The sequence below is a fragment of the Embiotoca jacksoni genome, unplaced genomic scaffold (genome assembly GCF_022577435.1).
Source record: "Embiotoca jacksoni isolate LCO1_2020_lvr unplaced genomic scaffold, fEmbJac1.0.p SCAF_31, whole genome shotgun sequence".
NCBI lineage: Eukaryota > Metazoa > Chordata > Actinopteri > Embiotocidae > Embiotoca > Embiotoca jacksoni.
This window is the reverse complement of record NW_027185383.1, coordinates 5374127-5394495: the sequence shown is the minus strand read 5'-3', so window position 1 is coordinate 5394495 and position 20369 is coordinate 5374127. Positions and strand designations below refer to the sequence as shown.

Genomic DNA, 20369 nt, shown 5'->3' with positions numbered 1-20369 from the left:
ATTATCAACAAAATGTACTTAAAATTTAAAAGGAAAAGTACTCTGGACCCCAAACTACCTCAGTCAGTGCTATATTACTATAATTGTGTAGGCAGCATTTCATTGTTGAAACTGGCTGCAGTAGGGGGGGTAATTCTTAGCCATTTTTTTTTATTACGTTGGATGCTGTAATTTACTGTATCACCAAAACAATATTAAAAATAAAATAGTCATTATAGGTTTTTAAACCTTCACTCATCAAGTATTACGCTATTAGGTTTCAGACTACATTACCCACAATGCCCTCGTGTCATGAACCCTCTCCTCGTCATAATGCTCGACAACACCTCTTCCTCGTTTATTTCGTTTGTGACTTTTCATGCGTTACATACAAAAAAAAATAAACTAATAAGGGTGTCAAATGCCGCCCGTCCTTTGTTATATATTTAATGTCTGCGTATGTTTACGCCGCTGAACGGCAGCGCCAGACGACAAAAGGTGAGACAGCCAATGGGAGACGAGTTTGTTGCGGTGTCCGACATTTCTGATGGGGCGTTGCAGATATTCAGGAAATTATTTTTCCTCTGTTTATTGCCCACATTTCTTTTGTCAGCCGGGATGCGCGGGGCTCTGTAAACGTCTCACAATGACTCGGGTAAGACTGTTTTTAAAGTTACGCCTCGATATAAACGTTAATTTCCGGGGTAACATGAAAGGTCGTTTGTCGACACTCTCCTCGGAGGGGGGCCCGTCCGTCAGCCGGGCACCAGCATGTTAGGGGTCCTTCAGGGGAGCGAATTTGCAATATGGTACTTAGATAGCTTAAATTCACATTTAAAGGCCTCTATTGTGTGTTGAGTGCAGTCTTTATGACAAATGACCTTTTTTTTTTTTGTTTGGTATTAGTGGGAGAAAAACCTTCAACGTCAGCAGTAGGTGTTTTTAAAAAAAAAATGTATGCACAGTGTCCCATGTGTGCCCTATCCTGTTCTTGATGATGACATCACTGTGTTGTTAAGTCATTCACATGCTGAGCCATGTGTCTGTGCTGTCACAAAGCCTGCAATTAGCCCCTCTGCATGTTCAGTCTCAGCATTGTTGCTCTTCCTCTGGTTTTCAGGTGTGATCCAGGTGACCCCTCAAACACACCAATGAAGAAGAAGCTTAGTACTACGATGCGTCCCAAGCGGGGCCGGCAGGTCGGTGCCAGCAATGACCGTGCTGCAGACCCAGCTGCTCCGCTGGGCTCCGACGCACCAGCAAACTCTGCAACTGTCCCACATTCAGCCCCGCGAATCAGACACCTGACCATGTCGCAGCAGAGCCACAACCTCCTTATGTTCTTGAACGAGGACCGGACCCGGCAGAAGTTCTGCGATGTCTCTGTGTCGGTGGGTGGGAAGATCTTCAGTGCCCACAAGGTGGTGTTGGCTCACGGGAGCAGCTACTTCCACGCTGAGCTGTCCAAGAACCCAGATGCAACGACACATTTGACTCTGGACCACGTGGAGGACTCTATTTTCCAGCACCTGCTTGGGTTTTTGTACACCGCTGAGTGCAGTGTTGCAGAGAAGGACCTCCCGGTTCTAACAGAAGCGGCCCGATTCCTGGACATGATGGACATATTAAAGCTGTTATGTGAGGAAGGGGAGGTCCACCCTGTAAGTTTGATCCAGGCTGAGACAAGAGGATCACCCCGGGTGGAGTTTACCCCGAGTGACTCACCAGGACCCGACACGGACATCCAGAGCCCACCTGATGCTAAGGGCACCCGGTTCAGTCGCAGGTTTAGCTCTGAAAACTCCCTGCAGGGCCACGTAGCCGAGAGCCACGCTGATGTCCAGCAGGAAGTCTCGATTGAAGAGGACAAGACAACAGGTCAGAGGAGTGCTACCACAAGGAGATCAGCTCGTAGGAGGAGAACACCCACCAAGTACAAGCGAGATGACGTCGAGTACTCCATCACGAGCCCTGAGGAGAAACAAAGAAGTGTGCCACCAAAGCAGCAAGATGGAGAAACACTTGAAGAAGCAGGGGAGAGGGTCGTGAAAAGCCAGACGTCCAGCCTGCATGTGAACGAGACATCTAAACCAGCTGATGGGGACGACGTCATGGATGAGGACGAGGAGGAGGAGGAAGAAGAAGAAGAAGGAGGAGGAGGAGACGTGAACGTGGACGTCGTTGCCCAGAAGAAAGTTGCTGAGGTTTGTGGAGCGAACAAAAGAACAGGTCAGCGGGTTTCAGATGTCGAGAGGACGGAGCAGCTGGCTGGTCGAGAGCCGGCAGCGGGAAGCTCCACCCAGAGTCCGGTGTATCCTGAAGGTCTGGCTCCAGTCATCATCCAGACCTCCAGCAAGAAAACTCTCAAGTGCCCCAAATGTGACAAGACCTTTGACCGCGCAGGTGGGAACCGTGCAGATCTAGATTATTGTCATATACGGTAGCTCATGCAGTTGCAGTAATAAAAGTTGAGGGATAGCTGTAACACGAGTCATCTTACCAAGAATCCTCTCTATTACTTCTCTAGTTTTACTTACTATTATTCAAATTATAAAGTTTATTGTTACATGGTTTTGGAGATAGAACCGGAACTAATAAGGGTTTTTCGTATTATTATACATTGTTATTAAAGCAGCAGTAATGCCTCTTTAGATCCAGTGTGTGGTTTGTCCAGTCTGGGCTACTGTAGAAACATGTCAGTGCAACATGGCTGCTCTGTGGCGGGGGACCCGCTACCTATGTAGATATGAGGTGCTCATATCAACATAACAACTCTTAGTTTCAGGTGTTTATACCCAAATGGAAACACAGTTAAAATATTATATTCAATTTCTGTCTGTAGCGCCCTCTTAAATTCTACACACTGGATCTTTAAAATAAATGTGTTTTTTTCCGCAAACTGATTAATCATTGAGTCTACAGGATGTCAGAATATAGTGGAAAATGCCCATCGTAATGTCTTTAAATTACTTGGTTTATCTTACAAACACCCCAAAATCCAGTTATTCATTTAACAGCAATTTCTTATATTTAAAAAGCTGGAAGAAGCAAATGTTTAATGTTTTTTTTATTTTTTATTTTTTTATAAATGACACTTGAATATCAGAATTGTTGTTCGTTCCCCCTGTTTAAAGACCGAGAGGCACGGTAAGGCCCAAGGTAATGGCTCCCTACACTTCAAAATGTGTTTTAGTCTGTGCTACTTCTCTCGGATGTTTGGCCATAACTGTAGAAAGTAGAACGTTTCTTTTTGCTGACTTAAGATCTGAGTGTAAGTCGGGCACCTGCAAGCAGAATTCGTGACATCACAACTGAAGTTAGTCCTGGTCCAATTGGCATCTTACAAAAGTGTGATGTGGAAACTTTCCAGTGAGGCAGGAGACATCTTTTATACAGTTGTTAAAAAGTGTTTGCACATTAATAGGTTAAGGATTGTGTCACCTGTTGTCACCGTCAGAAACTCTCTGAAATCTGTAGTTGTGTTCGAGTTGAAAGTGTAGAGGCTCTTCTCTTTATACCTATTTAGGAACACGGCAAGTTTTTATTTTTTTATTTTTTTATTTTTTAACCTGATGAAAACTCTGTGAAAAAGCCAGCAGTCACGATGGGGGCATGTTTACCGATTGGGACTATGCTAATGCCTCAGATGGGTATTATATATTATTTAATGCACCTGTCCTGCATTTTTCAGGGAAATACGAGAGTCACACCCGAGTGCACACAGGAGAGAAACCGTTCCAGTGTGACATCTGTCTGCAGCGCTACTCCACCAAGTCTAACCTAACCGTACACAAGAAGAAGCACGCCAGCGATGCTCCCTTCCAGAAGAAGGAGCACAAATGTCCCTTCTGCAACAAACTCCACGCCAGCAAGAAAACACTGGCCAAGCATGTCAGGAGGTGAGCCGTGGTCATATCCCACTTATTGTCCTTTCTGTTAAGTTTACACCTGGTGGGTCATGCCAGCACACACAACAACAGGACATGTTGTACAGCGAGGTTGTCAGAAATCTATTCAGTGTAGGTGTAACTTTTGTGCTTTTACTTGTAAATACGTTTCCACCGATTCATCTGATTACAGTTTGGTTAGCAAACGTCGTAGAAGCTAGTTGTAATGCTGCGTTAAGCGTCATGTCATGTTACCTGCCTTGATAAAATAACGTTACTGGCAGAATTAAGGCAGCAAAAAAAACAAATTGTTTGTTCAAGTAAAAAGTTTTAAGTATTGGAGAATGCGTGTACCAGGCTGTAGAGAAGGATGAAGGTCATGACAGGTGCCCAGAAGTGGAGCCAAAATATCTTGGAAACCTGAGCTGCCATCTTGCTTTGGTGACGTCATTTGCGACCAGAGTCTGACTCACTAGATGTTTGATGTTGATATAAACGAGCAGCAGCCGACCGTTTAGGTCGACATTCCCCTCCTTTTTCCGCTAAACATGTGTTACCGTTTTCAAAATCCCCGTCACAACAGGACACAACAACAACAACAACAACAACAACCTGTGAACTAGCAAGCTACACGCTGACAATGGCAAATTTTGATGATTCGGATCATGCAATAAGTCAGCGTTGCCTGCGTTGATTCGTCTCCGTCGCAACTGCACAGACTAGTTGCAAACGTCACTAAAGCAAGATGGCAGCGTTCATGTCAGACATCGTGCTTTTCAGTTTTGTAAAATTGGAGGAAGTGGTGGAGCTTTGTCCATCTTGATATTCAGTTTATGGCGTGTACCATGTGTCTTATGGTAATTATTCTAATAGCAGATGAGACTTTTCATAAAAGGAAAAAAAAAAAAAGTTCAGCCTCATGGTGGTGCTAGAGGCGAAGCTGTCGGCTGACTCACATCATCATCATCCGTACAGCTATGCACCTGCTGCAACTACAAACCTACTATTTTAAACCTTTAAATGGGTGTATTAATGAGTGTATTAATGGGTGTATTAATGGGTATATTAATGGGTGTAAAATAAATGGGAAAAAAATGTGTACCATTGACCTCGTTCTGGACATCAATGAAGATGTTAGATGAGCTGCTGCCACAGTCTTCCTCAATATAATTATTTATCTTCACTGTGCTGCCAGGTTTCATCCAGACAACATCCAAGAGTTTCTCACCAAGAGGAAGAAGAAAAGTGAAGGCTGGAAGTGCAATGTAAGGACTAGTGTCAGTTTATTATTTACATGTTGTTTACAATATTATTCACAAATGTATTTTTCCAGATGATACACCATTTTTTTTTTTAGGCTATATTCACATGAATATACCCAGAACTTTCTAGTATGTGTTCAGATGAGGTCAGATAATGAATGGATGACTTGATCTTAACTGTCTGTAACCTTTGAATTTTTTTTTTTTTTTACCAGATTTGTTTGAAGACCTTCTCCCGCAGGCCTCATCTGCAGGAACACATGATCCTGCACACGCAGGACCGGCCCTTTAAATGCACCTTCTGCGACGAATACTTCAAGTCCAGGTTTGCGAGGCTGAAGCATCAAGAGAAGTATCACTTGGGTAAGAAATGCACAATGAAAATATAGCTTTAAAGTCCCAGTGCGGAGGATTTAGGGGGATCTATTGGAAGAAATGGATATAACGTTCATAATTATGTTTAAAGTAGTGTGTAATCATCTGAAAGGCCCCTTTTTCCACTGCCAGTATCGACTCCATTCGACTGAACTTTACCCACTTTTGGTACCAAGTACTTTTCTAAATTTGTAAACAGGATGTACACACCAGAAAATTCCCCCTTTTCCAAAAACCTTCAACAATGATTTAAACAAAGAGAAATGTTGTCGTTATGTCTGCGTTATTATGCTATGATTTGCATGGTCTGGCCCACTTGAGATCAAAGTGGGCAGTATGTGGCCCCTTCACTAAAATGAGTTTGACACCCCTGTCTTAGATGCTTGAAAGGGGAGGCTGAGACGAGGGGGGGGGGGGGTTCAGTTAGTTGCAATGCGTATCCTCATCGCTAGTACACAGTGCTCCTTTGAATTAGATATTAAAAGAGAGAAAATTCCTAAGATAAAATGTTTTCCGTCATTAAAACCTTAAAATGATTAAAATGCTGAAATTACAACAGTGTTACTGTAGCAATCGACAACAAGAAATGTTATCCTGTCTCATCCTCAGGTCCTTTTCCCTGTGAGATCTGTGGCCGTCAATTTAATGACACAGGCAACAGGAAGAGGCACATTGAGTGCACACATGGAGGCAAAAGAAAATGGACCTGCTTTGTTTGTGGGAAATCTGTAAGAGAAAGGTACGTGTCTCTGTCCCAATAAAATAACTGCTATATTGACATTATGAGTTCCAATTTGTATTTATATTTTCTCCTAACAGGACAACATTGAGGGAGCACTTGAGGATCCACAGTGGAGAGAAGCCTCATCTGTGCAGTATTTGTGGCCAAAGCTTCCGTCATGGCAGCTCCTACAGGTGAGTAACAGTGGCAGTGTTTGTGATTGTACATTTTTTTTCAAAGCTCTCAGTGTGACTGGCTGTGTCTTCAATAGACTCACCTCTAATGAGCAAACTTTTCCTTGGACAGGCTCCACCTCAGAGTCCACCACGACGACAAGCGCTACGAGTGTGACGAATGTGGGAAAACCTTCATACGCCACGATCACCTGACCAAACATCAGAAAATACACTCAGGTAGTGAATAAGAGAGAGAGAGAGAGAGACAGCAGACGTAAATAATGTTAACATTTCCAATCAGTATTAACGCTAAGGCTGTGTTTATCACAGGAGAGAAAGCACACCAATGTGAAGAATGTGGCAAGTGCTTCAGGCGCCACGATCATCTGACAGTCCACTACAGAAGTGTTCATCTGGGGGAGAAAGTCTGGCAGAAGTATGTCATATAAATCATAGATGGTGATGTTCTGTTGTGGCAATTATTTCCAGATTAACATGAAAGTTAATGTCTTTGTTAATGAGGTATTTCCCCCCCACCCCCTCAGGTATAAAACTGCTGTGCATCAGTGTGAGGTTTGCAAGAAAGAATTTAAAGGAAAGTCCAGTCTTGAAATGCACTTCAGGACTCACTCAGGTACAGTACAAATGGATATATTTGCTTTAAAATATGCATGAGAGCACACAAGTGGCTTTTCGATGCTTTAGGAACAATTGTTTTCTCAAGCCTGTTTGCTAAAATCTGCCCCCCTTAGTTACTGTTGCTAGGCTTGTCAGGGTTTCTGCTCTTGCACAGCTCGTACAGTATTTAGCCTACAGCGATAACGGTGAGATTTACCACACAAAATTCGTGACAATTTCTGAAACTGTAGGTCTACAATTTTATGCCGACTTAAACAACAACAACAACAACAACAACAGCAGCAGCAGCAGCAGCTGTGGATATCGACAACTGAATGCTTTCAAATTGGATCAGCTGCAGCCGGCGTAAGCTACGGCGAAGACCGTTAAAAAACCAGTCGGTGATGCATTTAGAAGATGCGTGGAAATATAGGAGCAGGGTGGAGCTAGTTAGTTCTGTACAAGATGCTTCCGATGGACGAGAGAAAAAGGGAGTTGACGAAGTAACGCGGTGTAATTTTCAGTGTGTTTAGCTCGAGTTTCTCGAGTAACCAGACTGAAGACGGAGCAGGAGAGAGCTGCTCACGGTGAAAACAAAAGACACCGCCCTTCAAACTCTGCAGATTCTGAGCGTTGCTCTGTTTATTGCTCCTCACATGCACTTATTGTTTTGGCCGTGTGAAGGTATTCAAAGCCCGACAGACAATCAGTGTCCTGGGGCGGGGTGCATCAAAACGGGGTTTTTTTTTTTCTCGTCATTGTACTTGAAAGCGAAGACGCAAGAGAAACGACTGTCTGAACATCCCTCTTCCAACCTTTGTGTAACAGGTGAGAAACCCCACAGATGTCCCGAGTGCCATCAGACGTTTCGGATCAAGAAGACCTTGACGAAGCACATGGTGATTCACTCAGACGCTCGTCCTTTCAACTGTCCTCACTGCAGCGCCACCTTCAAAAGAAAAGACAAGCTCAAGTACCACGTGGACCACGTGCACAGCGCCCGCTTCACCGAGCCGCCCGTCGGCACGCTCGGCGACGACAAACTAGTCTCCCTTCCTTACGAGGAAACCTCGAAGACGTACCACGCGGAGCCGAAGTCGACCCTCCAGAGCCCTCCTCCTCCTCCTCCTCCTCCTCCTCCTCCTCCTCCGAACGTCTGCGTGCCCGTCACGTTGGTTCCCGTCCAGATGGCGGGAGGAGCGCGGGGCGACCCGAGCGCCCACGGGGCCTCGACTCTCTCCTCGCAGACTCACGGCGTCGTCGGCATGCAGGCTCAAGGACAGCAGCAGGGCTCCGGCTACCAGGCGGCCACCGACCTGGCGTTCTTGGAGAAGTACACCCTCACCCCTCAGCCCGCCAACGTCGTCCACCCCGTGAGGCCCGATCAGATGCTGGACCCCCGAGAGCAGTCCTACCTCGGCACGCTGCTGGGACTGGACTCCGCTTCCTCTGTGCAGAACATCTCCAACTCCGATCACGCGCACTGACGCTCCTCAGACAAACAGACACGGGGCCTTTAACGCCACCGTCTGACAAACTTAACACGGAAATGCAACAGGAAGAGAAGAGGACAAGACACCGAATTCACCACTTCAGTGATGGATTAATGTCCTCACTGTAAAATCGTTGTATTTAAGACTGAACAGCACTTAAGTATTTTCGAACACCTCACAGGACGTTCACATGTAATTATTAGGGCCCGAGCACCGAGCGTCGGTGCGAAAGCCCTGTTGTTTTTCGTAAAAATGTTATTTTTCTTCTTGGTCGTTCTTCTTACGTAAAGTGATTTTCCTTTTTGGAGGCTTTATCATCTTCAAAAACTCATTAAAGTGGACACACGTTTGTCTCCCGGTGAAAAATTTCGTATTCTAGTGGAGTCGCGAGTGGGAGTGGCCAAACGGCTCGAGAGCGCCCCCTACAGAGATGCCCCGGCGCCCACGTTTACCTAAATTCGCCAAATCCGGTGGACACGTGTATCACACCTAGACGCACAAAAAAGTTACTTCGCACCGTTACGTCAACTCGACAGGAAGTCCACCATTTTGAATTTAGTCGCCATTTTGGGCGATTCTGACACGTTGTACTTTGTCGAACTCCTTCGAGGGATTTTGTCGGACCGACTTGAATTTAGGTTCTATGGATAGAAAACATGTTTGGGATTAAATCTTCTTAAAATAATTCGTTTTCGTCGATGCGTGTGCCCGTGAGGCGGCCATTTTGAGCGTCTCGCCATGAAACTACGAGTTGCTTTAAATCTTATGTACATGGACCGACCTTCTCCAAACATCACAGGTATGATAACAGCCCTGCCCTGAAGACCCCTGTGGGGTAATATTCGCTCATAGTCATAGCGCCCCCTGTTGGCCACTGGAAATTACACGTTTCATACTTTCACATTCTACGTCGAGCTGGTTGATCACATGAACATAAAGTCGGGCCACAATAACCTAAACATGTAGTTGATGATATATTGAGACATTCGTTCGACTTTGCCAATGGGCGTCGCCGTGACGATGCGGCAAAGTTTGATATCTCGCCGTGGCACAGGAAGTTGATGTTTAAGGTCAAAGGATGCTTGAAACCTCACAAAACGTGTGGCATACATCTGGCGTGGTGAGATGATACATGTGATATGTGTTTTGCAAGTGGGCGTGGATGTGAATGTATCCCCCCCAACCTTAAATCTACTGGAGATCACACGGTGTCAGTTGGGTCTGCAACTTGAGTAATATGTCTGACAACCACTTTGGAAGCACTGCTCTATCAATCTGAACCACAACTCCTCGCACAGTTGTCTTGATTACAAAGGGGGGCACTGAAGTTTCTGCCTGTTTTAAAAAAAAAAAACACCAACATTGTTTCTGACTTCTGTAGATTCTTTTTAGGTCAAACCTCACAAAACGTGTGGCATACATGTGGTGTGGTTATATACCTGTTTTGCGAGAAGCGGGGATACGCGCTGCACGTCGGGGAGACGGCTTCGGGGAGGCGGCGCGTGGGAGTGCGAGGGCCCGTACATCACTGCTTACAGTTTTAATTCTCTGTTGCATTTTTTTACACAGAGAAGAAGAAAACTGGATTTCACCCAAAAAGTACATTTTTGTACTAATTTGCTGACAATACAGAAACAAAACAAAACGAGGCTTTCTCTTGTAACATGACTTCAGCAACGTTTTTCTTCTGTACACCTCAACATGAGCACGACTGGAACTTTTGGTGTCACTGAACTTGTGTATGAAGTGTTTGTCACTTTCTATTTTCTGTGTTTTTATTATATGATGTAATCTTTTTTTATGGAAGAGCAAAAAGAAAAGATAACAATTTTGATGAATTGATCAAGTAATAATACATAATGATAAATAAATATCTATAGATTAATTGATGATTTTAAAAAAAAAAGTCACAAGTGGTAAGCTTGTAAAACTGACTGAAGGAAACTTCAACTGTGGCCTTTACATGTCCTGTGATGTGTGAGCAGCCTGTTCAACCTGTCATAAAGGATTTGTAACTGCAATGCAAAGTTAATATACAGTCGAAACAAGGGTTTGTTTTTCACCCATGCAGCTTATATACGAGCACAAAGATAATGAAGTATTTTTATGTTGATATACTTATAAACGTTTTAAACATTACTTTAATCACATAAAATGGGATGAAATAACATTTTGTTGATTAGGAAATAATTCTGTTTTTTTGAATGAGGAAGGAAAAGCAAAACAGTAACAGTGTCCATCACGTGAGATCAGATGTTTTACATCCTGGTGGAGTTTAATTTGGTGGCAGTTACAGGCATTTTGTTCAGAAATGAAATTTCAAATCTTCACATCGGTAAACGGCAATGATGCTCTTCTCCAACTCTGTGTCACGATCATTAAAACCTGAATTGAAAACACGGGTGTGTGTGAGTTCAGTCTTGCGTCTCCAGGATGTACACCACCCGTGAGAACCTCCAGCCTTTATGTGAGCGTGAACAAGACAATCGGGTTTAGATTGTAGATGGATGGACGGACTGCTTTCAGTTCTCGGGATGCTTCAGTGTTGAAATTCAAGCTGAAGACTTCGTTCAGGGAGGTCCATATTTATCAGGCGATTTACTTTTGCGGCTTTACTGCCAGTAGTTATAGATCAAAATGAGAAGCCATCACAGGGTGGGACAGTACAATCGTAGCTTAGTTTTCTCTAAGAAACTTCCACGCTTGTATTTGTTTTCAGTCTTTGAGCAGATTCGAAGTCAGCTGCATCTTCGTCTTCGTCACAAAACCTTAGCAGAAATCCTGGTAAGAAGACAGATTTTATGAAATTTAAAACAACTGTAATATTGCATAAGAATAAAGTCAAATGCAAATGTCGTTAAAAATGAATCGAGCAGGGATACTTCAGTGGAGAGACTTCCAAATGAATTATGAGTGCAGTATGAATACAATCTGTTTTAAAGAGGAACACTCACCGTCGTCCGCTCCAACCAGCCACAACCAACATAAACACACGGCAGTGAGTCTTCTGTTTGCTCCTCAGAGGGAGATGAAGTCAAGTATTTGAATTCAAATCACATAATTCAAATCAGCCCACAATGAATCAGCTGGATTCATACGACACACTTTACTAAACGGCTGAATGTGCTTCCCTGCCTGCTGCTACTCTTTCGGCGCAAAGAAAACAAAACACTAACAGCCTTAAAGGGACGCTCGTTTTTCACATCACAGTCTGTTTAGAGGCCTTTGTGTGTGCTTCTGCATTTGTGGAAGAGTTGTCCAAAGTTTTTAATAAATGAAGTGAAGTCTGGTAAACTGCCTCAAGTGACGTCACTTGAGGCAGAATTAGTTGCGGCTTAAAGTTTGAGGAGGCTCAACGCATACATTGTTACTTCCTATAAAAAGAAATATTTAAAAAAAAATGAATAGGTGAATGTGCCTAGATGAGTGGCAACAAGGTGTATCTGCTAAAAAAAAATTAACTTAGGGATGTGACAGACTTACTTTCACAGACAGGCAAAGGGACCATGTTTGATTTATACAGGTGGCGGTTATAAGGCTGTCTTTGACTTCATATCCTTCGTTGCACGTTATATCGATTGTCTGTCCCTCATCATTTCTGTTTTCTGTGTATTTTCCATTGGTGATCGTCGGTGGAAGGCAATAGTTTTCATCTGAGGAAAAAGAAAGAACCAAAGAAATAATTTGACGACATTACCATAGCGACAGTCTTTAAAATCTCTCTGTAAACTGATATCAGCTCATCATCAAACACCTGGAAAGACAGCAGACATTTAAACAACAGTAACCATTACACTACTAGTTACTATTACGTACAAGTAACGTAATACCACCAAGCGCTGATCATTTACACCACAATTAAAGTTGACTAAAATTTCTGATTTGCATTTCATAAACCATTCAATTACATTACGTATTAGCACAATTTGTGCTCCATATATTTCCTTTAAAAACTATTGTTATTTTTTCAAATTAAAGCATGTGTTTTGGAATTATTTCAATGCTAATTACAGACAGAGAATGAAACACTTATTTTTTTCCCTCAAAATAATTAGTTATTTCTGGCTCAAGGCTGAACACTATTTGAAAATACAATAACAATTAAGGAGATTTTAAGACTCCACAGTGTCACAGTGAGAGATGGATGATATTAGAATAAAGGTTACACTTCTGCAGGGTCTAATTGTCTAACTCAAACAAACCTGAGATAACACTTACCTATACATTGAGGTTCATGAGACCATCTTCCATTTTGACATGTGCTTGTCGCCCACCAACCCTCCACCGCTGGTTTAAGTCCGTTATCACAGGCGTAAGTGACCGCAGTTTTATGGTAAATGGTCTGTGCTTGTATAGCGCTTTATCGCCTTTCAGCCTCAAAGCGCTTTAACATGGTTTTCCCATTCACACACTAACGAGACAGATCACCATGCAAGGTGCTGCCATCAGGAGCACATTCACACACCGATGGTACACCATCGGGAGCAACTTAGGGTTCAGTGTCTTGCTCAAAGACACTTAGGCATGGGGACAGGAGGAGCTGGGGATCGAACCACCAACCTTTTGATTAGTGTGCAACCCACTCTACCGTCTGAGCCACAGCCTCCCTTATCAGGATACGTGTCTTGTTTAGGGATCAAATAACCTCCATTCAGGATGGGAGCGGCTTTGCTGCACTTTGTGCTGAAACACAATGGAAAACAAAACTTGTCTACTTTATACTTGTTGGGAAGTTTCCCAAAGCGCTAAGAGATTAAGAAATAGTCAACATTACACGGACATGCTGTTGCTCGGAGGCCCACAATGAACAAATACGCACCATGTGAGTCACATCACTCACATTTATCTTGCTTCAGTGAATTTCCTCACAAATGTAAACAGTCTGTACTCAGACATACAGCTGTTGCTTCATTTGCTGTGAATTTTCACATCATGCTTCTAACTTTGATACACACTGTGCTCTTCACATGAGGGTTTATAATACACGCTTGTCATTTCACTTTTGTTTATGTGTTTATAAACACTCATAGTTATTCATTTGTCCCTGAACTTCCCTGAGAAGATTTTCAACCCAAATCTGAGAATTGTTTACTGTCCAGATTTCCATCTGATTCCCGGACTGCAGTGATCGGAGGTCAGTGTTATGAAATAGTCTACCACTGTCACATCAAAGGACAGGCTTTCTGTAAGGACTAAATATAAAAACCAAAACAGACACAGGGATGTGTTCAGTGTTAACTCTTATCCGTGGGACTTTGGACTTTAAAATGTCATAATATAGTATGTCGTCCAAAATGTGGAAAAAATGTCATACTATAGTACCCAGCCCCGCGAATGTCAAAGAAAACCCACCTGGTTGCGCGCCTGACTTGATGCGCTATTTTTCAGTTTTGGACAGTGACGTTCTGGCCTTCTGAAACATCAGTGTCTCTGAGAACACCTCTCCTGAAGCATTGTGGGTCTCCGTTGCCGATTTCCAGAGTTTGATATAAAATCTGACGTGGGCTATCCGGCCACGACCACGGGGAAATCACCTGGTCCACTGCTCACAAAAACTCGTGTAACTCAGGAACCTATGAATATCAAGCGACGAAATGTATAACAGTTACTCATTATGGTTATATATTTCTCCTGCTCGGTGCACGTCACGCTGCTGTGGTCCATGCACGCGCACGAGCAGTAGTCTCTGTACTTATTGATTTACCCTTGTATGTTTGCATATAGCCTACAGAATGTAAATTATTAGGGCCCGAGCACCGAGTGGTGCGAAGACCCTGTTATAATTTGCATTGTATTTTGAAACAGGTACGCCTCTATGTTTGAATTTGAAACCTAAAATGTACCAGTTTAATGTGACTATTGTAATTTATGTTAATATTTGTAATGTCAAAATATTGCTTTCTGTTAGATTTGTTTCAACATTTGTTTTAAAAACAAGACACTGTTTTAAATTCTTGTGCCAAATCTCATATACCTATGAAAGTAAAAATAAAATAAATGATAAAAAAAAAAAAATAGTGATATTTGAATACCCTGATTAAATAATTTTGTAAATCCAACATAGATTCAATAATGTGTATTACCATAAGTGGGCTGTTTCTCTATAGCTGACATTGGTTCGTTTATAGACTTTAAAAAAAAAAAAATCTAACATCAGTATGTTGCCCATCAGGTACAATGGACAAAAATGGATGAACAGATTCATTTAGTTGCCACCATACTTTTATTAATGTGGATTACTACCAGTACTTATTTTCCTCTCAGAAAATAATTTACAAATTTTGGCTTTTTTGTGTTTTTTCAAGTTGAGGTCGATTTCTTAATTAACCAAATTAAATTCAAATAGTTTGTCTGGTCCAATGCCCATGTGCTACTGTGGCTCTATTTTGATTTATTTTTTTCTATTGTTTAATAAGTGACGATTGTCTACCTCAATTTCCTATAATTTGTCCGAAAGTCCGAACCACAATATTCTGTAGTTGATCTCTGTAGGACAAATTGGAAGTCAAGAGCTCTTTGAAATGGATTGCTAGGGAGGTGAGCATCGTACCCTGTAACTACAGACTGCCAAAAAAGGTTCCGCAAAATGCAACAAAAGGCAACAACACACTAGAATAAGAGGTGAACACTTAACATGATCATAAGCAGGTCAGAAAAACAACCAATTTTCTCACGATCCATGTTAACATATGTGTAAAAGCATTGAACAAGTGCAGGGGTACATTAATGTCGGATCAAATTTATATCAATCCATCCAGTATATGTTGAGATACTTCAGTCTGGAACAGATGCTGACAGACAGCTAAAATGGCTACTAAAGAATAAGACAAGGGGGGAGATTATTTACTGAACACTTGAGTTTACATTGGGGATCAGAACACCGTTTGCCATTCTGACATGTGCTTGCTCCCTATATATCCCTCCACTGCTGGCTTATGTCCATTGTTGCAGGTGAAGCTCTGGCTTTGGGGCAGAGACACCACCATCCAGTGTGGGACAACTACAAGTTTGTGTGGTACTTTGCGCTGAAATACAACGACGAGTAAGCTTACCCCTCAGTAACTGCATTTGATTTGATCAATTTTATAAAGGTTGCGTTTGAAAGTAATGTTCTTACCAGAAGAGCAGATCCAAGATGAAGCCCATTGTGTCACAAAAATAAATCATATAACAACAAAGTATGCCCAAAGAGTGTAGTCCAAATGAGAACCAGTGAATTTTTGTGGAGGTCCTTCACCCAAAAAATTTGTGAGGATAACAACTCAGGAATTATGCTGCTGCTCTGGAGCCAAAATAAAGATATTGGCATATTGGTTACATGGAAGCAAAAAAGGACAGATCCAAGAATGTTTTTCTGCACATGCTGGACCAAAAAAGAGAAACAACTTCATTAGAAGAAAAAAAACACGGTCTGCACACTGTCGTGCTCCCACAGTATCTTATTAACAAATGCTAGCTGTGAAACCTTTTGATTTTTGGCATTTTCAAATCTTACGTTGTCTATATGGAGTTATCTAAAGCACTTCAGTCTCATACAGGTGATCTTTAATGTTTTCAAACAACAAGGCACATCAACCACTAACTGCACCTGCAAATGTTCTTGGACAGTTTGTTTTTAAATGTATTCAGTTAATGACACCACCATGAAGCAGAAAAACAAACTATAAACTCGGAGAGTTTGTCGACACATGGGCATCTAGCGTCTCAAGTGTATAAATACATCAATGAATATATGTCGATTTATTTTGTCTATCTTTTTGCCCTGTGATTGACTGGTGACCTGTCCAGGGTGTACCCCGTCTTTGCCCAAAAGCCAAGACCCTCATCAGAATAAAGCGGGTATAGCTAATGGATAGATGGATATATATTGAGTAGAAGGATTGTTCTACACAATTTGTCGACAAAAAAAAAAATATACAAAGGTCACTGTTGTAACTTTTTAATCAGGCTACTGCAGGCCATACATGATTTATATCGATCATGTTATTGGTGCATTGAGAGCTCCAATCACACTGACTGTTAGAGAGCCTTCAGCTCCAATATTGTGTCTGTATAAGGTTATAAAGACCAAACAAATTGTGACAACATGTTTTTTTTCAGTTGCTTTGCTTTTTTTTTCAGTCAGTTGGTAGTGAGTGAATGGAAAGGTGACACCAGTTCATCCATTTTGCTTCAATAGCCCAATTCCTGATTGAAATACAGACAATAAACAACATTTTTAAATGATATATAACTGCTGGGTAAAATAAGTGTTAATGACATCTAAATACAAGCAGTTTAATAATGGTATAATTCTTTGAAAAGTAAATCCAGGTATAAAACTCACTTAACAAGACTCCTGCCGGCTACAACCTAAAAAAAGACCAAAAAAAGAAGGGAACATTTTAGGCAGTTTGAATCACATAAACTTTGCTATTGATGACTTGATTAAGTACATTTCTGAAAGGCTATATCTACAGAGGAAAATCTGTTCTGTTCTTTAAGGACCGCTCTGCTGTTACTAGTTTTTTTCTCTGTGCTCTCAACAAATTCCATGATTAACATGTATTGATGTTGTCTTAAATGTGTTTTTATGGGGACAACTGAGCACATGGGGCATGGAGACCATCAAACAAGGAAGGTGTGTGGAAGGCAGCCGATTTAAACTGGATCATTCTGGGGCCGTGCAAAATGACTGGCTGATGTCCAGGTAACTGGACTGCAGGCAGATGTTGGTGGAGATTTTTTGAGAGATGGAAGTTGGGGCCAGAGGTGACAGGAAACAGGTTTAAATACTACAATAGGTTATTGTTACGGAGAAGAAGCCCGTCAGCGGCAGGCTTTGTTGTTACAGCTGCAAACCAAACATGGCGCCACAGTTGCTGAATTTGACCAAAACTCAAATTGAAACTAAAAGGGAATTTATCAAGGCTGCAGATTGTTTTTTTTTCCCCTCGATTTTGCTTGCTGGAATTCATGTAGGGAGTTGTAGTTAACCTCTCACAGCCGCTTAGACAAATTTTGGACAATAGAGCTCTAAGACAGAGAAACATATCAATACATTCGTCACGCCCGCGGCGTGTAAAGGTCCTCAATCTTATGTGTTAGTTGCTGATAAAAAAAAAGAAAAAGCCTGAAGCTAAAAGCTATGTAGCAGTTTTTAGTTTGAAATTGTGTGAAGAGCTCATATATTTACATCTGGTTGCTGACAGACGTCCATCAGTGCACATAAAAACGGCTGTATAGCCCTCCCAAATACACGGAAAAGATTTCTTCTGTCCTTCCAGTATGTATTCCTTCGCAGGTAGTTCAAAATTGTGCCCCTTAAATAGATCAGGATCAATGACACAGAACTTATCTGCACAAAATGAACAGAAAAAAAAAACGTAAGGAAAGAGAGGAAAAAGACTTGACATGTTTATACCCTAGCAGATGGGTTGTTGTGAAAAAAGACCAATATAACACATCACAGTGTCTGAGTCGATTACGTGAAAAAAATTACAAGAAAAACATTTGAGCCTCCACACCTTCATAGCTTCACCATTAGAAATCCTTTCATTATGTTATATACAGTAGGCTACCATACGAACATTTAAATGTACCTCCTCTTTTCAAGTTTTTGGTTTGAAGTGCAAAACTACTGAGGGCCACTTGTCCAAATATGGTCATTTCTGTCCCTGTTCCACTACTGCATCCATTATACGTCAAGAACTGTACAGTTAAGTAAAGAGAAACGGCAGTCCATTGGTACTGAAAGACGTTAAGGTCTCAGATGACCTGCCCTCCACAATCATTCAAGAAGTAGCTAACCAAGATAATTTGGGATGAGTTGGAGCCCAAAGGGAAGAAAAAGGTAGCCAACAAGTGTTTTGTATAAACTCCTTCAAGACGGTTGAAAAAGCTCCAGGTGATGACTTTATGAAGCTGATTGACAGGATGAAGAGCAGATTAATATTGACGATTATAATGTGATCATTTCCTACGCAAATGAGGTTATGTCTTTGGTTTGTTTGTTTGTTTGTTTGTCTGCAAAATTACGGAAAAACTACAAATCCAAATTTTATGAAACTTTGTAAAAGGGTGTAGCATGGGCAAAAACAAAAAACAAAAAAACAACTATGAAAATTTGGAGTGGATTCAAATCACAGGGAGAATCCACAAATTGTTTGAAACTTTAATTGATCATACGAGAAAAGGCATTCGGCCTACAATAATTCATCTTAAAATCCAGTAGTGACTAAACATAGACCATTCTAGAAAAACGATGACTCCAGATCACAATCTATATTCATACTAGTAATCCTCTGGGATACATCGGGGACACAGTTTCATAAATAAGAAACAGAACCAGAAATTTTTGACTGCCACTATACATATGTCAGAGAGATAAGATCAGCTGATAAACTAATGAAAAAACGACCTCCACCTGCAGGTTGTGGAGCCACTGCCAACAGATGTACGTAGTGTGTTCTCCACCTGTTCCCCCCTGCAGATCCATCATGCTTGTCTTTTCGAAATATAAAGTACCTCTCTCTACTTACGACACGTTGGGACTCCTTTCCACTGCCCAGATGAGCAAGTGACGGTTTTGGTGTTTCCTGCATTTGTAGCATATCCAGTTTTACATCCATAACGTACTCGTGAATTGGCAGCAAACACCTCCTGGTATCTTCCAAGGATGACTGCATCAGGAATTTGAGGAGGCTCAAGGCATGCATTGTTACGTCCTGTAAAAAAAATATAATATAGGTGAATGTGCCTAGATGAGTGGCAACAAGGTGTATCTGCTAAAAAAAATTAACTTAGGGATGTGACAGACTTACTTTCACAGACAGGCAAAGAGGACCATGCTTGATTTATACAGGTGGCGGTTATAAGGCTGTCTTTGACTTCATATCCTTCGTTGCACGTTATATCGATTGTCTGTCCCTCATCATCTCTGTTTTCTGTGTATTTTCCATTGGTGATCGTCGGTGGAAGGCAATAGTTTTCATCTGAGGAAAAAGAAAGAACCAAAGAAATAATTTGACGACATTACCATAGCGACAGTCTTTAAAATCTCTCTGTAAACCACCAAGCGCTGATCATTTACACCACAATTAAAGTTGACTCAAATTTCTGATTTGCATTTCATAAACCATTCAATTACATTACGTATTAGCACAATTTGTGCTCCATATATTTCCTTTAAAAACAATTTTTATTGTACAAATTAAAGCATGTGTTTTGGAATTATTTCAATGCTAATTACAGACAGAGAATGAAACACTTATTTTTTTCCCTCAAAATAATTAGTTATTTCTGGCTCAAGGCTGAACACTATTTGAAAATACAATAACAATTAAGGAGATTTTAAGACTCCACAGTGAGAGATGGATGATATTAGAATAAAGGTTAAACTTCTGCAGGGTCTAATTGTCTAACTCAAACAAACCTGAGATAACACTTACCTATACATTGAGGTTCATGAGACCATCTTCCATTTTGACATGTGCTTGTCGCCCACCAACCCTCCACCGCTGGTTTAAGTCCTTTATCACAGGCGTAAGTGACCGCAGTTTTATCAGGATACGTGTCTTGTTCAGGGACCAAATAACCTCCATTCAGGACGGGAGCGGGACACGGCTCTGCTGCACTTTGTGCTGAAACAGTAACAAACAGGCGAGCACTACACTGATATGCTAAATAAAAGATTTTGAAAATGATTCTGGGATGACAGAATTTAATGTTCTTACCATGCAGCACTCCTGGAAACCAAATCAGAAACACAAATCCAAGATAACTCACGCACATTTTGTCAGGGATTCAAACACTGCACGGCGAAGCAGGCCAGCACAGATCACAACCAGGTAATAATTCCCCGACAAGTTCAGAAATGA

At 41.7% G+C, this 20369-nt stretch overlaps 2 protein-coding genes across 3 annotated transcripts; one reads left to right on the top strand and one right to left on the bottom strand.

The window, feature by feature from the left end:
• Positions 1-393: 393 nt before the first annotated feature.
• zbtb41 (zinc finger and BTB domain containing 41) lies at positions 394-10908 on the top strand. 2 transcript variants are annotated; one of them, XM_069164561.1, is made up of 11 exons: positions 394-477; positions 1100-2382; positions 3671-3878; positions 5062-5131; positions 5344-5491; positions 6113-6242; positions 6323-6418; positions 6531-6637; positions 6731-6836; positions 6946-7034; positions 7847-10908. In XM_069164561.1, exons 2-11 carry the CDS (start codon positions 1131-1133, stop codon positions 8503-8505), a joined length of 2865 nt encoding a protein of 954 aa, XP_069020662.1. In that variant the 5' UTR covers positions 394-477; positions 1100-1130; the 3' UTR covers positions 8506-10908. The 2 variants fall into 2 exon arrangements, with proteins under 2 accessions (XP_069020662.1, XP_069020661.1); XM_069164560.1 differs by lacking the exon at positions 394-477 and adding an exon at positions 503-634.
• A 5526-nt stretch (positions 10909-16434) lies between these two features.
• Positions 16435-20369, bottom strand: LOC138207444 (complement factor H-related protein 2-like). The gene is made up of 7 exons (XM_069164661.1): positions 20226-20369; positions 19941-20132; positions 19314-19484; positions 19032-19217; positions 17687-17848; positions 16838-16863; positions 16435-16698 (listed from the first exon to the last, which is right to left on the bottom strand). The coding sequence occupies exons 1-6, from the start codon at positions 20281-20283 to the stop codon at positions 16838-16840; spliced, it is 795 nt and encodes a 264-aa protein (XP_069020762.1). The 5' UTR covers positions 20284-20369; the 3' UTR covers positions 16435-16698.

What these genes read in the sequence shown, in the direction of transcription:
- zbtb41 (XM_069164561.1), top strand. Translation starts at nt 1,131, where the DNA reads ATGAAGAAGAAGCTTAGTACTACGATGCGTCCCAAGCGGGGCCGGCAG. An exon ending in GTGAAGGCTGGAAGTGCAAT is followed by an intron (nt 5,132 to 5,343) that starts GTAAGGACTAGT and finishes TTTTTTTACCAG; the next exon opens with ATTTGTTTGAAGACCTTCTC. An exon ending in ACATCAGAAAATACACTCAG is followed by an intron (nt 6,638 to 6,730) that starts GTAGTGAATAAG and finishes TGTTTATCACAG; the next exon opens with GAGAGAAAGCACACCAATGT.
- LOC138207444 (XM_069164661.1), bottom strand. Translation starts at nt 20,283, where the DNA reads ATGTGCGTGAGTTATCTTGGATTTGTGTTTCTGATTTGGTTTCCAGGA. An exon ending in TCATGAACCTCAATGTATAG is followed by an intron (nt 19,485 to 19,940) that starts GTAAGTGTTATC and finishes CTTTTTCCTCAG; the next exon opens with ATGAAAACTATTGCCTTCCA. An exon ending in ACGTCTGTCAGCAACCAGAT is followed by an intron (nt 16,864 to 17,686) that starts GTAAATATATGA and finishes GTCTTTTTTTAG; the next exon opens with GTTGTAGCCGGCAGGAGTCT.